Here is a 15,237-nt window from a genome sequence, read left to right as displayed (position 1 = left end):
TTCTATTTTTCTGCCTGTGCAGTGAATCTGTTCCTCATCTCCAAGTTAAATTTTCTCTCTTTCGCTGAGCATTTTATAGGCTAATCCCTTGGTAACAGCAGTTAGGATTTCCTGAGCCCCAATGAAAGAGAGCCCCAACTCCCAAAGCTACAAGCAGCTCCAACATTTCTGGTTTCTTGCTAATGAGTTCTTGCTAAATCCAGCTTTGGTTTAACCTCTGGTCCAGAAAGTCCCAAACTGCTAATGAAAGAGCTGGAGCGTAGGGGCTGTCAGTGAAGCGAAAAGGTTAACTTAGTGTTCAGGGTGCATTTTAGATATCAAGGGTCATGAGGCTTTCCTCAGCAAAAAGTTATAGTTAGAACAAATCATTCCTGGCAAAGGCCTCATGCTTGAAATATCATTGTTGACTTAAATTTGTTTTCAGTTCATATTTCCAGTAACCTTTTGGTAGCGCTCACATGCCCTGGTTCATTTAAGCTGTAATTTTACAGGCATATATTGTATTCTTTCTAGAGAGCATGCCCTATTCAGACATCCCAACTGTTTTTATTCAGGACAGACAAATCCCTATATTTAATAGCTCTTTCTTTTAAATAAACTTAATTTTTCTGAAAAGTTCTGAATTGACAGGACTAGAGACTGGAGCTCACCTCTCAGATCAGCTACCCCCTAAGCAGGGCCGTCCGTAGGATATATGGGGCCCTACGCAGTATTATTAAACTGGTGCCCCTATGCTGGCGCATTCAGCTCTGTGAATACTGGTTCCCCTACACTGGTGCCCCTATGCCGGGGCAACTGGTGCCCCTAGGTTGGCTCTGTGAATACGGCCCCTGCCTTTTTCCTAGTAAGGAGACTGCTGTGTTTGTGGGAGCTGACCCACTCTTACCTGCTGTCCCATTCATAGCCGTGGACTCTATGGGTGGGTACTCCAGGGCTGGAGCACCCACAGGGAAAATTTAGTGGGTGCAGAGCACCCACTGGCACCATGCTCCCCCCCTCTGCCTCCCTCCCCCAGCACCTCTCGTGCGTCAGTGGCCCAGGGCTTACCAACTCCTCCCCCTTCCCTCCCAGCGCTTCCTGAGTGCAGCGAACAGCTGATTTGCAGCGTTCAAGCTCCGGGAGGGAGGGGGAAGAGCGGGAATGGGGTGTGCTCGGGGGAGGAGGCATTTAAGAGAGACAGATACTGGGTCATTATTTTTTTTAGTAAATGTATTGCTTATGTCATGGATCTGCTGAGAACTGAACTGAGACTTCAGTTAGCAAGTAAAACATTTGATAGTCTGTTTAGCCTAACAGCTTTCAGTCACTTTTGAACTGGGGTAATTCAGTTTTGTAATCCAGAGGTGAAAGTCTTCATATCCAGTTATGAATCCCTGAGCCATGCAATTCTGGCTTGTAGCAAAAAAATTTGCTTCTTCTGTTCTCTCCCCTAAACAGTTTAGTCTCTTGCAATTCAATGGAAGCTAAAAGCTTGCCGTTATTAAATGCTTTAGTACATATCTATCCCTGTCAGTCACTCAGCTAAAGGTTCTCAAGCAATTTGTCTACATTTAGTAATTTTTAGCACCCTACTGCTCCAGTCCCTCAGAAAGAAACTCCTATTGAAAGAGACACTTCTGAAGTAGTTGGGCTTCATAATACCTGACTTTGCTTGCACCTGAGCAGTTAGATGGTGGCTCAGTGTATGAGTCAGATAAATTGAAGAGTCAGGTTATTCACAGCTGGAAAGCTAGCATCTCTGTTGGGGGAAGCCTGAGGTGAGACAATCCTACGATATAAGCTAGAAGTAAATGCTTTTTAGGGTTCAGAGTAGCAGCCGTGTTAGTCTGTATCCGCAAAAAGAACAGGAGTACTTGTGGCACCTTAGAGACTAACAAACTTATTAGAGGTGTTGTTCAAATAGACTCTGCAGTCCTAAAGTGATTGTGCATAGTGAAAGTCTGACTTACCTATTTAATTTGTATAGGTACAGACTGTATAAACTGAGAAATTTATGCCCAAATTTCAGAACAACTTCTTCAGGAGTGGCCAGGGCACAGGGAAAATTTGCCATTTCCAGCCCAAGGAAACCATTCCTCATACAGAAGACTACCAGTCTTGTTCAGAGTAGGTTCCCAAGCCAGTTCTTAGCTCATGATTAGCGGTTTTCCCTAGCACATGTACAAAGTCAATATGTACAGGTTTATTATAATATGCTGTATTTTCTAACTGGTGCGTCAGGGTGGATTGATTTAAATCAAATTTATTCAAATCACTGATTTTAATCATGATTTAAATCAGCAGCCATGAAACATGATTTAAATTATTGATTTAAATCATGTTTTACATTCATACTTTTTAGTTATTTTCCTGAAGAAAGGTTGATTTTCGTTGCTTGGTAATCATTAACACATCTTGATTTGCAACTAAATATAGTCCTTACATTAAATCTGGTTTCAGAGTAACAGCCGTGTTTGTGTTAATCAGGGGGATATCTATACACTTTTATTTAAGCAATTATATACATTAATTTTTTGCTTGTTATTTGTGTTAATTTCAGTGGTGCCCAAACTTTTCCTGTCACGCCACCCCCCATACCAGTAATAGAATCTGTCCACACTCCCTCTCCATTACAGCACAGACAAGGCTTTCTCAGCAGAGGAGCTTGGGCTGAAGGTGGAGCAGGGGGGTAGAACTGGAGCTGCGGGAGGAGCTGGGGCTAGAGGCAGAGCTGACCTGGGAACAAAGAGGGAATGAGGGCAGAGCGGGGCTGGCGGCAGAGTGGAGCTGTGGCTGGGGTTGGAGTTGGAGCTGGAGCTGGGGTGGGGCAGAGCAGGGGGCGGAATGGAGCTGTGGCTGGGGGTGGAGCTGGGGGCAGAGCAGGGCTGGGTGGCACTCCCTCCCTCTCTCCCATGGGGGCTGGCCAAGCCCTGTGATGTGATCCCCAAACGTTCCTCCATGCCCTCCCGGGGGGGAGGTGCCCCCTAGTTTGGGGACCACTGCTCTATTTGGATGGAAATTCAAATGCAATTAAAAATGCACAAAACCAGCATTTTATTTTTTTATTAAATAAAACTGCTTTAAATATGCTGGATATGTAAGACAAAAAGGTTTATCAACGTTTTGCATTTAAAACTAACTGATTTATAACCTGTATTGTCTGTAGTAAGTAAATTGAACTAATTGTTTCTGGTCATTATATCCTTCAAGATTTTAGAATGTATAGATCCATCCTTGTTCATATCACTTGGCCTTGGGCCAGGCTCATAGAATATCAGGGTTGGAAGGGACCTCAGGAGGTCATCTAGTCCAATCCCCTACTCAAAGCAGAACCAAGCCCAATTAAATCCCCAAATGGCCCCCTCAAAGATTGAACTCATAACCCTGGGTTTAGCAAGCCAATGCTCAACCCACTGAGCTATCCCTCCCCCCCCCATCCTCTCATATCTAGCTTTTATTCATAGATTGCTAGAGGAAAAACAAGCTTTCCTGCTTTTTTAACTCCCATCTGCTTTCTTAACTTGAAATAAACTAGTCTTTGAACTGAACTAGTTGAATAAACTGAAATGAAGAAAATATTCTGTCTCTGTTTAGCACTTCAACAAACTCAGGTGACATCTACCAGTACAATGGTTTTGACTATCTTTAAAATTTGGCAGCAAACATGTACTGCTTGATATTGTAATGTTTAAATTAAATAATTTTAAGATTGTAATAAGTTTTGGCCTCAACGTAGGTTGTCAATTTCAAATTTAATTTTAAATAGTGTATTTAAAAAAAAAAACCCTGTATTTACCTTAAATAAAATCCAATTTAAATAATGAAGGAAGCAGATTTAAAAAAAAATCATTGATTTTAATTTACCCTGGCATCTTATCAGACAGATAAACACCCACGGAGGTCACTTTAACACCCAAGATTAGGAGCATCTGTGCTAATATTTTGACTTTTGTGTATCGTTCTGTTTTTATTTTGTTTAACTTCCCATCTGAAAAGGACCATTCCTACGTGAGCTGGCTCATGTGTAACTGTAGATAGATGACAGGTTTCAGAGTAGCCGCCATGTTAGTCTGTATCCGCAAAAAGAACAGGAGTACTTGTGGCACCTTAGAGATTAACAAATTTAGAGCATAAGCTTTCGTGGACTACAGCCCACTTCTTCGGATGCATAAGAAATGGGCTGTAGTCCACGAAAGCTTATGCTCTAATAAATTTGTTAGTCTCTAAGGTGCCACAAGTACTCCTGTTCTTTTTGTAGATAGATGGGGAAGGTTGAGGCTGCTGTATCTCTGTGTACTGCTGGAACTCATATGTACAGCTCCCAGCCCGGGTTTACTTAATGTAGTCCTAAAGTTTTATAAGCCTTGAACCCTTTCAATTCTATCTGTGACAATGGGCTGTTTAATATTAATGTTAAAAGCCATTTTGGCGTGATGTACCAATAATATATGTAATAAGGCCACTTCTCCCAAGGGGTCCCAAAGTGTTAAGCTATAATTCTCCTGATCGACACCTGGTATCTGCCTGAAAATTGCTTTTCCTTTAGCTTCCTAAATGAAGGATGATTCAGTTTGTTCAATTTGGGATTTTCCTACTCTTGGAAACGAGCTCAGCATTGACACCAAATGTAAAAAGCCTTATTCTGCCTTCCCTATCCTCTAGAAACATATAGTTACCTGCTAAAATGGAAACACTTTATTGCATAACCTGCTTTGAATTAAACTGAGAAGCCTCATTTTCTCTCCATCAGACTCTTCCCCTCCCTCCTCTCCCCTCCCCCTCCCCCTCTAAATTTGAAAATTAGCAATATCCGTTTTGGAGAGTTATTTACACCAATCATGTCTAACAAAAATTGTCTGGAGATAGCAATTCTTGCAAAGGTATTGCATTGTTGATGGTGCAACTTGAATGGCAGCTAAGCAAAGTTGTCCCCCCGCCCCTCAGTCGTAGTCAGCTAGCTATCACTAATGTAGGTCAGGGATGAACTATGTAGGATCTTTTCAGTAAAATCATTCTCCAGAATGATGAAATCTGCTGAGACAAAGTATAGCTTTTAATGGTGCTAGAGTCAATGGGAATATGGAAAAGGTCAGACATAATGTCATTAACAGTAGCCAGTGAAGTCAGTGAATGCTGAACTGAGATTTGTTCAAAGGAAATAAATACGTTTTGCTATTTAATTATTCTTAAGGTACATTTTGTGGATTAAATAAAACTCCCAGCAAAGTTTAGGTATCCTTTTAAACTTTGATTTAGATTAGCAGAATCGTGCATAAAACAACTAGGGAAAATAAAAATATCTGTTTCCATCCAACTTTTGAATGCAAAACTGTATTTCACTCAATTGTAAAGCATTCTGGACCTTGTGCATTTTATAATGTAATTTAGCAGATCATGCTTATGTGATAATGCTTAGCATTTAGTTTTGCTGGGCTGGGGAAGGGCAAGAAAATCTGCTCCCTAGTGCACCTCTGCATGAGTCAGCGATACTGTATTGTAGGGGAAAGGAGGAAGGAAAACTAGATCTGCCATCTGTGCTAGCCAACCCCAGAGAGGGGCTTGTCAGGACTGCATTGTGGCCCTGCCCCCAAAGCATCCTCAGAGCTGCATTGGGGAAAATTCTTCCAAAAGGTAGCACGTTGTTCTGGCCAGTGCTGCTCCTGTGAGTATGGTGCTTCCTTTCTCTCCTCAGTTTGGATAATATTACTGCCAATCCTAAATGTTCAAAAGTGATGAGTCAGGCCCAAAAAATCATGAGAATGTGGGGGAGGGATAGCTCAGTGGTTTGAGCATTGGCCTGCTAAACCCAGGATTGTGAGTCCAATCCTTGAGGGAACCACTTAGGAATCTGGGGCAAAAATCAGTACTTGGTCCTGCTAGTGAAGGCAGGGGGCTGGACTCGATCTTTCGAGGTCCCTTCCAGTTCTGGGAGATAGGTATATCTCCATATATTATATTTAAATGTTGGGTTCTTTTTAAATGCGCCTTCTAGCTTTTGAGCCTTTCAAGCTTCTAGCCATGAAGGCTAGACTTTTTTTTTTTCCTTCAGCCTAAGCCTAGGTACTCGTGTAATGATATAACTGAAGCTTTATGAAAAACAGCAAATATTGGGGTACTTGCAGTAAAATCATGAGTTGGCAACACTGCTCAGACTCTTATGAGCCATCATTGAATTTTAAGAGACTTGACCAGGGGTAGGTGAATGACAAATCAGGGAATATGTATCAGGCACTCTTCATTTAGCCACTTGGTCACATCCCTTATCAAACTCTAGCTTACAGATAAACTACCTATTCTTTAATGCTCATTCATAGGAACAATATGTCATTTAATGCTGTTCAAATCAACAGCATTTTGGGGGGGAATAATCCCAGCTCCCATCAAGCACAAACTGGTTAAAATAAAATCCATATATTAACTAATAAATGGGTCGATCCGTTATAAATAGGGCTGTCGGTTCATCACAGTTAATGCATGCAATTAACACAAAAAAATTAACTAGATTTTTAAAAGACACAATCGCAATTTTAATAGCACTGTTAAACAATAATAGAATACTAATTTTGGGTGTTTTTCTACATTTTCATTTCATTTTTACATTTGATTTTTAGTTACAACACAGAATACAAAGTGTACAGTGCTCACTTTATATTATTTTTATTTCAAATATTTGCAGTGTAAAAAAAGATAAACAAAAGGAATAGTATTTTTCAGTTCACCTCATACAAGTCCACTCAGTCCTACTTCTTGTTCAGTCAATTGCTAAGACAAGTTTGTTTACATTTACTGGAGATAATGCTGCCCGCTTCTTATTTACAATGTCACCTGAAAGTGAGAACGAGTGTTCACATGGCACTGTTGTAGTCGGCATTGCAAGGTACACCTCTACCCGGATATAACGCTACCTGATATAACACAAATTCTGATATAACGCGGTAAAGCAGTGCTCCGGGGGGGCGGGGCTGCGCATTCCGGCGGATCAAAGCAAGTTCGATATAACGTGGTTTCACCTATAACACGGTAAGATTTTTTTGGCTCCCAAGGACAGCGTTATATTGAGGTAGAGGTGTATTTACGTGCCAGATATGCTAACCGTTCATGTGCCCCTTCATGCTTTGTCTTGTTGGCGCTAAAGTTTTACATTGTTTTGTTTTTGAGTGCAGTTATATAAAAAAGAAGAAGAATTTCTACATTTGTAAGTTGCATTTTCACGATAAGAGATTGCACTACAGTACTTGTATGAGGTGCAATTATTTTTTAATCGTTTGACGGCCCTAATTATAATGTAATTCCATGATGGATCTGTGCTTTCCCCAGCTATTAGCTGCAGCCTATGTTCAAGTGGATTTGTCTGAATTGTTCTCTAGGACCAGTTGTGCAGTTTTAACCTGTTTACCACAGTCACGTACCACAGGCCACTGCAGCAGACTGTATTAAACATGGTCTTATCCCAGTTTTCAGAGTCTTTAAGTAAAAAAAGAAAAGCTATCTCAAAGTGCTCTGAAACTTATTTTTCCATAAAACTGTTACGAGTCATGTTACCTAGTATGCAACCTTTATTCCACTGAACGAGTCTCTTTTGTACTGGAAATGAAATTCTTCAAATATTAACCCCTTAGTCCCAAAGGTTCATCCCATTATATTAAACAGACATACTTGCAAAATAGTTTGGATATTGAAAATAAAGGGGATGTGGGAGTGTCCAACACAGATGTCTTGCCTTGGTAGGCTTGAAATTATGGCTACCCGTTGTCCTCATACTTGAATGAAAATTAGGAGCCAAAACATAGAGAGTAGGTTAAGTGCTATGGTAATATATCCAATCAGGAGTGTGTTCTGTTGAAGTCTCTTTTATTTTTTTATTTTTGAACATGCAGGAGAGCCACACAGACGAGCATGAAGGCGAGGAGCAGGTCCATGAACAGCCCCAGCAACAGGAAGAATACTGACCTGTCCAACATCTTTGACAGTTTTCATTCTGTGTGGGAACTTTCTTCTGGAGAAAGGAACATGTGTGGCCTCAAACTCAAAACCAGTCACTCCCAGTCTGCCATTAACATTTATGTACCGTAGCGAGTGCCAGCAAACCACTGCATTCTGTACCCATATTTTGCCAAGATGCATTTGCAGAAGTCTTCTTTCAGTGTGTCTACCTGAGAGGTCGTAGGGCTACATCACCTACTGTACATCACTGCAACTTCACCACTTGGCTGCTTGAGATTTGTTCCGCTTTTTAAAAAATATATATATTTATTTTTTCTTTTTGTCTTAAGTATGATACATTTGTAATTTGTTCTAAAATGTTTATATTGGCATCTCTTGTGGCAAGAAGTATTGTACCACTAGATGTGTTTGTCACTTGGTGGTGCTTTGGTATTTTCAAGTACATCTGCCTCGGGGCATAAATTTGGTCAAACAATTGGAACAAAGGAATACGTTAGAAGTGATACTCAAGCTATAATGATGAGGTGTGTGTTGTGGAGGGAAAAGGCGTATGTGACTCATATCGTTCCTATCCTGTATTCACAAAACAGAAGGCAAAGCAACAGTTTCCCTAATAAAGATTTAAAACCCACTGACTGTTTTACACCAAAGCATGTTAGAAAGCTGCACGATATGTTTTTATTTCTGGAAGATACATGTCTACTTAACTGTTTGAAAGTCCTCTCCATTTCCTGACTTTTTAACAGAAGCTTTCCCTGCTGCTTTCTTTTGAAGGACCTGTATTGATTAGAAATTCTGTCGCTGCCTCCAGCTCAGTGCTGATTCAGGAGACAACAATCTCCTCTCTCTCGCAGCTGCAGCTGCAGAATACCATCTCTGACCTTGTATTCTGCCTGCCACCCCTACAAATGAGGATCAAGTGGATCAGCCATTCCTCTTTCCTATTCTTGCTTCCTCTCCCCTTGGCCATACACCTATGGAAGATGAAGACTTCCTTACTGGGGCTAGGCATGTCCAAGGTTGATTTGCAGCAAGCCAGCTGCAGAACCAGTCCTGAAACTCTTAAGAGATTCTCCTTTTAAACATGAAATGATTTGAATACTGATTGAAGGATATTTTCCCCATTCGTGCTTAGGCCAGTTTGCATGCTTAGTGAACCAGCCAGAAGTCCTGTTAGAGGTAAAGAACACATGAGCAGGGGATCACCTGCAAGGCACAAAAACAGTTCTGCGGGCTGACTGACCTTACTACTGGATAGGTTGGCCCAGTGCAGAACCAGAATGTAGAGAATTCTGTGCCAAGGGTGTTTCTTCTTAATTAGGGTCCTTGTTACCCTCATCTAAATTATGGCATTTTATAGGCAGAAATATAGCATAAAATACATTTGAAAGCATTCCTTATTTAAAAAAAATCGTAAAATTGCACATTTTGGATCTATTTCTGAATCAGTATTGCCTTTCTTTTACACTTGGTGTTCCTAGCTTCCATCACTTGATTTCTTAATTCTAAATTTATTACTTCGGTTATTTGATTTGGCAGGCACAAGGAAAAGTCTCATCCCAAGCTACCATCACTCAGAAGCTCAATAAAACCTTCTGAATGGTGTATCTTTTTAAATCTTTATGGAGTTGCTTTACTGATTAAGCTCTAAATTTATACTGAAGCAGAAGGTTTTTTAATTTAAAAAAAATCTTTAATTCTCAAATCTTTTGCAGCAAAGTTCATCTAATTTAGTTAAATGTGAGCAATCACTCCTACTGAGTTTCATACCACAGCCAGTACATAAAATACCTTTAAACATTAGAACAGGTGTTTCCATTTCCTCAATTGCTCCCTCGGCTCAGCAGCATAGTATCCAGTCCCTGTGGGTTGAAAGAGTTTTCTGGCCCTGACCCCAGCATTGACCTCACTTCCTACCCAATAATAGGTAGTGGAAGAGCTGTACCCTGCAATGTAGCACTTCCATTGCTATTTTTAGCTTAATTGATTTGCTTGGTTTCAATTAAAATCCTATACATAAAGCAAATTAAAAAGTGAGGAGTTTTTTATAAGGATATAAAATATATTCCCGTGATCCAGCATAGATAGATAGATAGATCCAGGATATTTTCTGTCTAAAATATCAGCATTTAGGGCCCAGTTCTTAATTTTGTCTCAAAAATTTCCATTAGCATCTGCAGAAGTTCTGGTGGTGCAAGGAGTTCAGGATCAGACCCTACCCTGCTACTGGCATCAGCACCAGATTGTGATCCCTGATAGAATTCCATCATCTTTCCATTTATAGGCAAGCAGACACTGGAGAGCGCTTCCTTAAAAAGTGCTTTTGCAAGGCTGCAAAATGATTAGATTTTTCTGCTTGTGAGGTGGTTCTTGACAAGGCTACACTGCCCTACCCCTTTCAGCTATAAGTATAAAAAAGCCAAACTGTCCTTTCCTCCCTTTCTTCTTACTCTGCCTTGTAATTGGTCTGTGGAGTATAACCCGTTCACTGCGTTGTATCAGGCAGGAAGTGATTGATGTAGGGCACAGGAATGGTGGTTACCTTCCCAAGCCAGAGAGCCTCAAATGTGCTGAGGAGTGATACTCGGGAAGAGGATAGAGTTGTCCTCCCGCCCGGCTGAGTAACACCATTATTCCGTTATGGTTTTAATATGCATTTGTAATTACTTTTACTAAATAGCACACCATAAAGCTTTGGTTCTATATTAAATGTAAACTGAAAGGAATGTAAACATATGTATTGTTAATTATAAATAGATAAGTAATGACATCATAGATGCAAAAAGTCTTATTCAGATGTATCAGTCATTTTACATTACCCACAAATTGTCGCATGGTAGAGTAGATTTTTTTTTTGTCTCTGAATATGTGAATAACTTGACTTGCGTTTATCTTTTTACATATTTAATAAAAAAAGTATATGTTAAAATCTGTGTAGCTCTAGAGACTATTCAAAACAGTTTAAAGTGGTAGTTTTCTATTTATATATTAAACTGTTTCATTATTAATTGCAAATGCGAGCAAGGAAAAAAAGCCAAATGGTTTAAAAGGAAATGTGGTTCATAATGTATGTAGAAATCTCTTTTCCGGAGCCCAACAACTGTATCACCCTTCCACAAATCTCAGGACGAGATGAATGAAAATATTAAAAAATAAAATAAGATGCAGATTATTCTTTTGGCAAACTCTTTCCAGTTTCAGAGTATTAAATCTCTTGCAGCTGTAGTTTAGTTTGGATATAGGTACAGCAAAAGTAAACTAAGAGGTGAAGAGGGAATATTATAGTGAAGATCTACAGGGAAATTCCAAATGGATCTTTGCCGCAGAGGTCTAACGGTAGGGATGCCATCTTAAGTGCAATTTCTAAAAGATTTAAATTGGGATCAGAAATACTTGCTCTGTGTGACAAAATAGCTGAAAGAATGCATTAAAGCCAACCCCATGGATCTGACTCAGTGTACTGTGGGAAAGTGTGCTTAGGTATTTGCTGCTAAGCCTTAGGGAACAGTAATGGGGGGCAGGGAATGATTCCCTTCCTAGAGGGAAGAAGGATCTAATCTAAATTGCTCTTGATCTCCACCTAGAGGTTTGCTTTAATGTTTCATCACAGCTTCAGAGAAGGCTGCTTTGTCCATCAATTCAGCATCTTTAGCATGTACTATAACAGTTCTTCCCCACCAAAATTTAGTAATTTAAGGAGAGAAGGAGGCCATGAAGAGGTAGGCAGAAATCTAGTGACCCCATTCAGTCCAACCAGATTTGAGCTCATTGTCATAGTGAGAAGAGTATTAGGATAGATGCCCTTCATCAGAATAGGTAAGCAAATCTATGTTCCAATGTCTAACATGCCACATCATAAAGAGTATAAATTTCACTTATTTAATAACTTTCATTCAAAAATGGTGGTGAAACTAACCATCGGTGGCACAGATATACCAAGTAAAAGGAGGCATAGTGTCCAGTTTATCTTCTCCATAGTCCTTAGCAGACCTTGTGGAAAGTCAATCAGTGCTCATACTGCCCAGCTGTGAACAAACCACTCTAGTCCATTTTGTTGAATTAAAGTTAACTTATTTTCCAAGACATTCTCTAACAGTGTAACATACACTGTACAGTACATAATCGGCATCTATACTTCAGTTTGCCTTAATGTAGCTTGACAGTTAATTTAAAAAAAATGGACATAACTTGCATATATTCTATAGCTTCCACATTAAATAGTACAAGGAATTCATTTACATTAAAATTCAGTGCTATGCATTTAAAAAAAATCAATATAGTAGAGACATGAACAGGATGGTGGCATTTCAAGTTTTGTCATTGTTAGTGAACTATTTCAAGGTACTACAAAACAGTAACTACAAAACACCAAATTAAGCCACTTCTATATACACTTAAGCCACTTCTGTGTACATGCACATTTCCAACCATTTACAAATAAATTGGGGGGGGGGGGCAACAATAAAAATGTAATGATCCTGAAATAACTAAACTGATGTGTATTTTTCTATTACACATACTTCTCATATACTGTACTTAAAAATTACGATCTGCTTATATTCACCTAAATATTTTCCTGATATTTTTTGATGGATGGATTTAAAAAAACTTTGAAAATCTACAGGTGTCAAAGTAGGTGAGAGAATTCTGTTCCAATATATACAGTATTTGAAGTAATATTTAATTCCATCAAAGAATGAGACTTCAGAATCTTTGCCTGAAACTTCAGTTTCTTAGCTACATGCACTCAGGGCTTCCCCTCTAGCCTCTCATTAAATACACAATCCTTTAGACCTGGTAGGTCCAGCAAGTATTCCTTCAAGCAACACTGGAATCCTGCTCTGGAGACCCCCAAAAAGGCCTGGGGCAACCAAACCCTCACCTTCATCTCCATCTCCACCCTCCACATGAGTTAGAGGGAAGGGAACTCATGATTCAAGAAGTGATAGCAGCACTTTCCCGAAGTGCTGACTCAACCATTGGCTTGAATTGATGTGATGCAAGCACAATTGACGCACACCTGAATAGCTGGGATTAGAACTCTGGGCCTCCAAATCCACAAATACAGGCCTCTGAGTCTAAATGAGATCTCTCTGAGTTGGGAGGAGGAGTAGGTCCCGTGTGTCCTCCTTGGGCAAAGCCAGTATACTGCATTCTGTCCTGAGCACTTGCTCACTCCAGTGTGATAGATTCATATGGGAGCCAGCATACAACATACTTGGAATTTTAATCCATAGAGATTGGTGCTTTACAAATGTAAAGTAGCACATGTAAGATGGAGAAACTAGGCAAAAAGACACAATCTTGCTGAAGGTCACACATGTTACATTACTGCTTTGGGAGAGTGACCCCTAGCAAGAATGACTTGTAGCTTGAAAGCCAGGTCAAGCCATCTACTGTAATATATGGTACACAGACTGAAATTTGAGAAAGGGCAAGCTGTAAACCAGCCCCATCCCAGCACTGTGCAGATGAGAGAATTAATTAATGCTCCTCTTGAGAGAGCCTTTAACCTAAGCTGTGGATGTAGGTCTGCATGTTGGTGGGAGAAGAGTGAAGAAGGGACAAAGCCAGAAAAATGGCATCTCAGAATCAACAAATGGGTGAAATGAAAACTCAAGGAACCTGCCAATAACTTGACTGTTGTGTGATTAACCCCTGCCTTTTGGAAGTGAAATATCTAAGTATTCTATAAACTCATCAGCCAGTCCACAGGTTCCCTTATGAAGTAAGTATAATGCTTATCTTGTGCATGTGGAAATTGAGGCATTGATATGAATTGTCCTATGTCAGAAAGCCTCTTTGGCTAGTACAGCCTGTGAGAGGAAGAGAGCCCAAGCTCAGAGGCCTGTGAGAATGAAGGACGAACACTTTTATTTTTAAATATCTCTGTAGCCCTCCTCCCACTCCTCCCCCAAATTCTTATTTCCCATATAACCTGAGTAATGTACTTTAAATAGCAAAAGGAATTTGCAACTCTGCTATATGCACCAGAAGACTTATTAGCCTAGTCAAGAATGCAGGCAAAGAGCTGATTAGTATGTATTGCATACATAGCTGAGGCTGAAAAAATACTGTGTAGAAAGGATCTAACTGGCCATTCACTTTGTGTCTATTTGGTTTTGCAAATTTGTTTGCCCATTTACTCTAGCATTCATGCCCTACCTTCACAACAAGATTAGGCTATGTCTACACTACAGCTTATGTCAGCATTACTCACGTTGCTCAGTGGTGTGAATAAACCACCCCCCTGAGCAACATAAGTTACGCTGACATATATCCCTGGTATGGACAGCATTATATTGGTGGGAGAGCCTCTCTCCTGTCGGCATAGAGCATCTTCACCAGATGCACTGCAGCGTGTGTAGACAAGCCCTCAGAGAATCTTCAAAGCCTTGTAGTGGACAAGTTTTCTTTCATAAACAACCAGCTTATGTTGCAGGGTATGTTGCTTGTTGTTACTTAGGTAAGCACCAACAATGTGCTTTGTGCTGTATAAGACACAAATGTAAGGGCGATCCCTGCCCTGCAGAGCTTACAATCTGAATAACATAGCTCAGACAAGGATCACTGAGAAACCAAAGAGTATGGGATTTAAAGGGTCTTGTTTTGCTTGCAATTTCCTCGTCTGATTCTCTTCACTGATTAACTTGACATGGGTTAGTATTTGGGGGCAGTGTCAGAGAAGTGAGACTTTGGGAGGGAAATGGAATGTGGCTGGCATATTGGAAGTTCCACACAAATATGGCATCACTTAAGCAGGCACAAATATATGAGCCAGGGAAGGAAGTGTAGGGGACATTAAAACTGGCTTCATTGGTGAATGGAAGGAATGGAGAGAGGGCACTATTAAAAAAGCTCAATGATGTAGTATAGCCGAGGACTGATTTGTGCAGGGTTTCAAAGTTAGGGACAAGAAGTTCAGACTTGATATTCTGGGCAAAAAGAAAGAAGATAGGATGGGTGGGATAGGCAACATAGGCAGCAGATTGACTAGCGATACTTTCATTACTGGACTAGCTTTCTCTGAACCCTGCTGAGTAGCTCATTGTCTCAGCAGTTTGCATATCTAGCCCATTATACCCTTTGGTTATTTTGATCAACAAAGCACCACTATTTTTATCACAGAAACACAGATGAGAAGCTCCATGGTAAGGTTTATGCTCTAGTCGCAGCAAAGAGGTTCATGCTTGAATGTGTTTCTTCAACGAAAAGATGTAAATGTTGAAATGCTTACTCAGCTGTCTCCCCTAAAGATAAATTAAAGAGGGTTGAGTGTTTTGATAAGAAAACATTATTGTACCTGCACAAGAA

The 15,237-nt window shown here is 40.1% G+C and overlaps 2 protein-coding genes across 5 annotated transcripts in view; one reads left to right on the top strand and one right to left on the bottom strand.

The window, feature by feature from the left end:
• Positions 1-11,095, top strand: part of MAPRE2 (microtubule associated protein RP/EB family member 2) — a 148,208-nt gene extending 137,113 nt beyond the window's left edge. For all 4 annotated transcript variants that reach the window (XM_054018178.1, XM_054018177.1, XM_054018175.1 and 1 more), the window contains one exon: positions 7,857-11,095. In XM_054018178.1, coding sequence (XP_053874153.1) covers positions 7,857-7,928 — 72 coding nt within the window. In that variant the 3' untranslated portion in view covers positions 7,929-11,095. The remainder of the gene's footprint in view (positions 1-7,856) is intronic.
• A 3,927-nt stretch (positions 11,096-15,022) lies between these two features.
• The window catches only part of LOC128831257 (ethanolaminephosphotransferase 1-like), a 79,906-nt gene continuing 79,691 nt past the window's right edge, over positions 15,023-15,237 (bottom strand). Inside the window, exon 10 of the mRNA XM_054017571.1 lies at positions 15,023-15,173. Coding sequence (XP_053873546.1) covers positions 15,108-15,173 — 66 coding nt within the window. The 3' untranslated portion in view covers positions 15,023-15,107. The remainder of the gene's footprint in view (positions 15,174-15,237) is intronic.

The sequence above is a fragment of the Malaclemys terrapin genome, chromosome 2 (genome assembly GCF_027887155.1).
Source record: "Malaclemys terrapin pileata isolate rMalTer1 chromosome 2, rMalTer1.hap1, whole genome shotgun sequence".
NCBI lineage: Eukaryota > Metazoa > Chordata > Testudines > Emydidae > Malaclemys > Malaclemys terrapin.
The sequence above is the reverse complement of the archived record's forward strand: the minus strand, read 5'-3'. Positions and strand labels throughout refer to the sequence as shown.